Below are 6,516 nucleotides of genomic sequence, written 5' to 3' on the forward strand. Positions count from 1 at the left end.
ATTGTCTCTTCTATCTACCCCCAGGAAAAAGAGGAATCTGATCACTTGCATGGATTCTCTGTCTTAACTTCATCTCAACATTCTTAACTTAGTAAAGTCCAGCGCGGTGAGGTGTCTGGGGATTCATGCTAGGAATGGAAGATGAAATCAGCTTCCTTTTCCTAATTGTCTTTACTTTAAAACTTTGATAAATTATGTTGTGATTGCATGGAACTGAATTATACTTATTTTTATTACATTTTAATGCCTATTATTTTTCTCCCTTCTTAATAGCAAATGGTCATTTCTGTAGTCCGACTCATTGTGACCAATATTCTTAGGTCCTGACCAGATTTATTGATTCAAATTTCTTGGTCAAGGTCACAAAAATGTGGCATCTCCACGTTTTCTGGGTTACCCAGTTATTCTACGAATGAATATTTTATACAAGGTATTACATTTCCATCCTTAGTTTATGCTATAAGAGCGTAAATATGTCATTGAAAACCCTCTAATAGTTCCTATATGGACTTATGACATTAAATACAACAACCAACTTTTTATATGTGTATACTTTTTATTCCAATTGGGTTTGCATTCCAAAGAAAATAACAATGTGTGTTCCCATCTTTATAAAAAGTTATTATAAAATTGTAGCAAATTACAAAACAGGGTAGATTGCATATTAAAATTCTATGAGCTGCTTGGAGTAGCACATCTTTAAGTTATAATTTTCTGCTTCCACAACAAGCATGACCATCTAATGTCTAATGAGTGACCAGAGCTACAGTAGATGGCGAACTCTGAGACTCCAGCAAACTGAACTTCCAGAGAACCGTCATCTTCTCTATGCCTTTTCATAACAGCGTACCGCAACAACATCGCCAAAGGTAAGAGTCTGAAATAGTTAAAAGATAATTTAGTCCTTTCACCCAGGAACATTCATGGCTGAAGTTTTTAACATTATCATGTATATGATCTCAATATTAAGCCTGAAGAACGAAGACATTTACAACCATTAAACAATGCATATATACTCTTTCTTTCCTGGCAAAACAAACAAACAAACAAACAAAATCACAAGTGTTTAATAAGTAAAACACATTTTCACATTGTTCTGGTTTTTGAAAACGGAAAGAGAGCAGAAACTGAGTTTGCAATTGAAATTGCAGGTTTCAAATTTCCTTTTGTGTGAAATTATTAAGGGAACCAGAACAAATTGGGTGCAAGGAAGGCACATGCTGGTGTCTCACTGTGGCCTCAACTGTTGGCTTTGAAAGGGAATTAGATTTATGGTAAATTTTCATAACAGTTTTCAATCTATAATCTCGGTTGACTTCTTCAGAAAATACAATTATTTGAGCTCATGGTATCTGTAATGGTTTATTTTAAAAATTAGCAACACATCCGTACAGTGTTTTCTGTACTTTGCCATCTTTCACCCCTGTAAACCAAACCCAGGTGGTTACGTGGCAATAGCACCAAATGTTGACCCTCTAACTCTGAACTTGAAGAATTACTGTAAAATCACTCTAAAATATTAAGGTGTGTGCCCATGACTTTCAAGCACTGATGTGATCCTCAGAACACAGCATGTCTTTGCTTTAATCTCCATTTCAGAATTCAGTCACGCCTGATCACAATCATAGTTCCCAAAGTTGAGCTTGCTCCATCTGTCTATAGACAGAAAAGAAACGGAGGTGGCATCATAAAAAAAAAAAATAGCTTCAGGGTTATTGTTAGAAATAAACTCTTAGTTGATGATTCAAGAAAAAGCCCTGCCTTCTGCTCCCCCAGCCTTACACATGTGAGAAGAAGTAAGTGTGTTTCAATTCAGAATAACTCTGAATGTATTATTAAAGAAGTGGGTAATCTGTTTTGGAAAAGCAGTAGCAAAGGCATTTTCAGATCTTATCTTAGCAGGAATTTGTAACGGAACTCCAGACATCCCCAAGAGCAATGAGTCAGCTTAACAATATCACTATCATCTAATTTTAAAATGGTCTGTATAGACAGCTGACCTGAGCTCGTGGATGCTCATGGTCTCTGAACCAACAATTAGGGAACCTGTATGGGACCGAACTAGGCCCTCTGCATGTATGTGACAGTTGTGAAGCCTGGTTTGTAAGACTCCTAGCAGTGAGATCAGGACCTGTCCCTGGTGCTTAGCTGGCTTTTAGCAACCTCTTCCCCATGCTGGATCACCTAGCTTAGACTTTATGCAGGAGGAGGAGCTCAGTTGCGCCTCAACTTGATGTGCCATGCTTTGTTCAAGCCCTTGAAAGGCCTGCCTCTTTCTGAAGGGAGATGGATGGAGCAGGGGAGGGGGAGAGGTAGATGGGAGAAATGGGGGGCCAGAGGGGGGAATGGGAAGAGAGAAGGGAAGGGAAATTATGATCGGTATGTAAAATAAATAAAAAAGTGTTAATTAAATAAAACAAAAATGTAAAAATGGTCCTTATAAGCCTAGCTAAAGGCTTCTACAACTAGAGAAATTATTTATAAAATTGTTTTTTCTATTTTATAACATTTGGATGCCTAGCTATCATTGAACACATGTTTAAGATTCCACTGATTCATTAAAAAAAAAAAACTGCAAGGAAGTAGCCTCAAACAGTTTTAGAAGAAATTAAAGCTTTATCTTTTCTTAAACTCTAAATTATTTGCACTGAACTTCTATAAACTGGAATATAAAATGTTTAATATGTTCTTATGACCGTATCTAATGAGCAACTTCTCTGAGGTTCCGTTACTTTACGGTTTAATATCAGCTATCTTCATATATTCTCCTGCACGATATTTTACATTTAGGTTTGAGGGGAAGGTTGAAGATGCATAGCAATCCTATAATGACAATTCTTGACACACACTTCTGGATAAATTGGAGGATAATTTCAAAAGTACACATCAGCCAAGACAGCAACTGTCCTGTTCTTCTCATTCCTCCTGTTTTACACGCTAGTAAGGGACTTTGACAGGCACACAATGTTAAAGAAAGAAGGGAGGGAGCAAAAGGAAAGAAGCTTGGAAAGGGGGGGGGCAAGAGGAAAGGAAGAAAGAAAGAAGGGTAGAAGGGGGCATGGGCAGAAATGAAGAACTGCTAGTACTTACCACAACCATTTTGCCATCCTTAATTTCTCTTACGCAGTCTGTTTCTTTGCCATCCCATTTCTGAACATGGATAAGTTTGTCTCCATCCAGCCGAACAACAGACTGAGACCAACAACAAAAATGTGGGTGATTAAGAGATAGAAGCTGATTTCCCACAGACGGGGAGCGACAGGACTTTGGGGAGTGCTGCAATCAAGTGAGTCACCATGATTGTTCTAGCGGCACTTCATCCTCTATCGCTTTGAGAGTCACTGTTATCCACAAGTGTGGCCATTTATAATTTGGCTGAAATGTATACAATCAGTTACAAAAAAGAAAAAAGAAAAAAAAAACGACTCACACTTCTTGTTGAAGCAAAGCTTTTGTGTGAGACTGATCAATCTGAGGTGATTGGAGGGAAGACGCATGGCACGGTCTTTCTGTTCAACACTTACTAGGTAAAGGTTGCTATAAAATGTAAAAAGTGTTGGACAAGGGAAAAAGAGACTGGGAGTTTGGCTATGAAAATTACTCGGTGTCTAGACTACAACTTGTGTACACTGGAGTGTTAACTCTGGTTCCCTCACCCTGAATGAAAATTCTGAAATCTTCCCCCTCTCCACATCTATGCAACAGAGGGATTGAGCATCTTCATTCTGCTTCCACATCCCCACCCTGGAACAGTGGCTGCTTACCTTACAGTTCCTGTCATCTATGCTGGTTTCCTCAAACTCTTCTCCCAGCTGGAAACTGATCTCTGTGTTCTTGAAGGTGCACTGGGTCCTGATCACCACTTTGCCTCCTTCCTGACTGATTATCACTGTTGGTTTGGTCACATTTCCCACTTGCCTGGTGGCAAAGCCCACACCTGAAACAGCAAGAGTAGCCAGTGCAGGAACAGCGACTTCCAAAACAGTTCATAAAGCAAAGATCTACTTGCCACTCTGAGAATCCAGAATTCTAAAGTGTAGGTTCTGTTCAAACCTGATTGAAGATTAGTCCAGTAGCCATAAAACAGCTGAGCACAAACAAAGGAAAACTGAACACCCCTCCCCAACACAAACACACACAAGCGCGCGCGCATGCACACACATATACACACATTACAGAAGCTTCACATTTGAACATCCAATCATTCCTTTATCTGATCCTGGGCAAGAAGTTAAGAAAATGCCACATTAAAAATTCATTTAAGTGGGCTCTGCATAGTCTAGCATATTATGACATTGTGCTCAGCCTGTCTCTCAGAACCACAGCAAATTAATTTCTAAGAACCAAAATACAGAATTAAAAAGAGAACAGCACGTCTTATTTTTACCTACCCAAAGCCTTCATGTATTCATCAAAATTCTGACTGTCTGTCAGCTTCCAGGTGGCACAGAAAGCATCCACCATCCTCGCCTTTCTGGTCAGCTGAAAATAGGTAGGAGCTGGAGGAACTCAGGTCTTTACCACCACTGTAATCCACAAAAACCCTTTGCACCTCAGCAGCAATCCCTGCCTTCTTATTTGGAAAAGAAGCAGGCAAAAAGCCAATTATTTGAATTGCTAACTTGTCCCTCTTTCCAGTAGGCCGTCACGGGGGAGGGGCTGGGCAGATGGCACCATTCCTTCTTGTGATTTGCTCAGGCCACTGGGTTATTGGAGTAGGTCAAGTTCCTCCCAGTGAACACACCACAGTCCGGATGCCTGAGAATGCTCCCTAGGAAGTCAGTGTGGCCTGAGACCAGGGGACTAGAGAGAGGGGGGGGGGGGGTCTTTCAGGTTCAGAAAAAAACAAAAAACAAAAAACCCTTGGCAACTGCACTCTCAATTGGGAGGAAAGAAAAGAGAAGGACAATAAGACATTCAGATTGGTTTCCTTAACAAGCACCAGGCTGGTTGCAAATGAAGACACCCCCTCTTAAAGAAAAACCCACTGAAATAACAGAGTTTTGAGACAAAGGCATCTGAATGTTGTATTTTATTTTCCTTTATATGTACACAGAGAGCAAAATGCAGACCAGAATATGCTAAACTGTGAAAAGATACAGGATAGGCGAAATGCAATCCCTAGATGCACACTGTTTGAGACCTACTCAGAGTATCAATGAAACATGACAGTCTGGCTCGCTCTCAACACAAACACAATGAATTTAAAGATCCCGTAGTTCTTTCTAAGAATGTAAGAACCAGACCGGAATGGAAAAGGAACCTAAGTGTGGTTAGGATTCACTAATGAGTTAGAGAAACAAAGAGGCGAGTGTTCTCATTCACCTCCTTCAGCAGGCTATAGAATCAATGTGGAAAAGCTGGACAGAGGATCATTTAATAAGATCTTAAAGGATATTTTGGCTTCCTGGGGCCACATCAACCTCAATACAGTGCTAGCATAAGTAGGGAGACAGGAACTGGATGGGGTGGTGGGAATGTGGAGAGCTTTGTCTATAGTTAGTTCCAGCTCAGTGTACCACAAGAATGCACAAGAAGGACAGAATACCTGGAAGGTTCTAATAGAGGAGTTAGAGGGAGATCTGTGAATTTCCCCTTCACCTTGAGATTCTCCGTGCTTTGTGGATGTAGGCCCCAATGAAATGACGTTTTCTGCAGCTTAGAGAGCCAGGACTTTGTCAAGGCGATCCCCATTTTCCTACCCGACAGCTTGAGCCTGAGCTCAATTCTACAGCACGTATAGAAGATGAGCTGAGAACACAGCCTATGGCTAAGCAGGTTAGGTGATAGCACATTACACTGTTTATCATAAATACCTGAACTGGCTTTGTGTCTGTTTGCACAATGTATGTGGATAGTTCCACCAACTTGTTCAAATGAACAAGCCAAAAATTTACCAGCTGTTTCTCATAGTTTATTCTAAAAAAATGACAGTGCAAAGGCCTGGCTCATATGGCTTCTTAATGCAGCCACTTTTGGGCTTCACTTAATTCTATAGCAACAACTATTTTACTGTTTTGGCAGCTTCTCTGGGAACCAAGTGACCTTTTCAAAGACAAGTCTGCATTTCCTTCATTACTGAGATCATTGAACACTTTTTTTAGCATTTTTTTATTGATTTTTATTGAGCACTACATTTTTCTGTGCTCCCCTCCCTGCCTCTACCCACCTCCCTTCAACCTTCCCCTAAGGTCCCCATGCTTCCAATTTGCTCAGGAGATTTTTTTCTTTTTCTACTTCCCATGTAGATTAGATCTATGTAAGTCTCTCTTAGTGTACTCATTGTTGTCTAAGTTCTCTGGGATTGTGGTTTGTAGGCTGGCTTTCTTTGTTTTATGTTTAGAAACCACCTATGAGTGAGTACATGTGACAATTGTCTTTCTGTGTCTGGATTACCGCACTCAAAATAATGTTTTCTAGCTCCATCCATTTTCCTGCAAAATTTAAGATGTCATTTTTTTTTTCTGTGTAGTACGCCATTGTGTAATGTATCACATTTTATTTATCCATCAAGGG

General features: G+C 40.1%; 1 protein-coding gene across 1 annotated transcript; it reads right to left on the reverse strand.

Annotated features, from left to right (window-relative positions):
- Positions 1-536: 536 nt before the first annotated feature.
- Positions 537-4,558, reverse strand: Fabp7 (fatty acid binding protein 7). The gene is made up of 4 exons (XM_041654172.1): positions 4,392-4,558; positions 3,765-3,937; positions 3,091-3,192; positions 537-877 (listed from the first exon to the last, which is right to left on the reverse strand). The coding sequence occupies exons 1-4, from the start codon at positions 4,462-4,464 to the stop codon at positions 827-829; spliced, it is 399 nt and encodes a 132-aa protein (XP_041510106.1). The 5' UTR covers positions 4,465-4,558; the 3' UTR covers positions 537-826.
- Positions 4,559-6,516: the final 1,958 nt, after the last annotated feature.

The sequence above is a fragment of the Microtus oregoni genome, unplaced genomic scaffold (genome assembly GCF_018167655.1).
Source record: "Microtus oregoni isolate MIOR12 unplaced genomic scaffold, Mior012 000006F_ref0000085, whole genome shotgun sequence".
Taxonomy (NCBI): domain Eukaryota; kingdom Metazoa; phylum Chordata; class Mammalia; order Rodentia; family Cricetidae; genus Microtus; species Microtus oregoni.

What these genes read in the sequence shown, in the direction of transcription:
- Fabp7 (XM_041654172.1), bottom strand. Translation starts at nt 4,464, where the DNA reads ATGGTGGATGCTTTCTGTGCCACCTGGAAGCTGACAGACAGTCAGAAT. An exon ending in TAGATGACAGGAACTGTAAG is followed by an intron (nt 3,193 to 3,764) that starts GTAAGCAGCCAC and finishes TGTTGGTCTCAG; the next exon opens with TCTGTTGTTCGGCTGGATGG. An exon ending in AGGATGGCAAAATGGTTGTG is followed by an intron (nt 878 to 3,090) that starts GTAAGTACTAGC and finishes TAACTATTTCAG; the next exon opens with ACTCTTACCTTTGGCGATGT.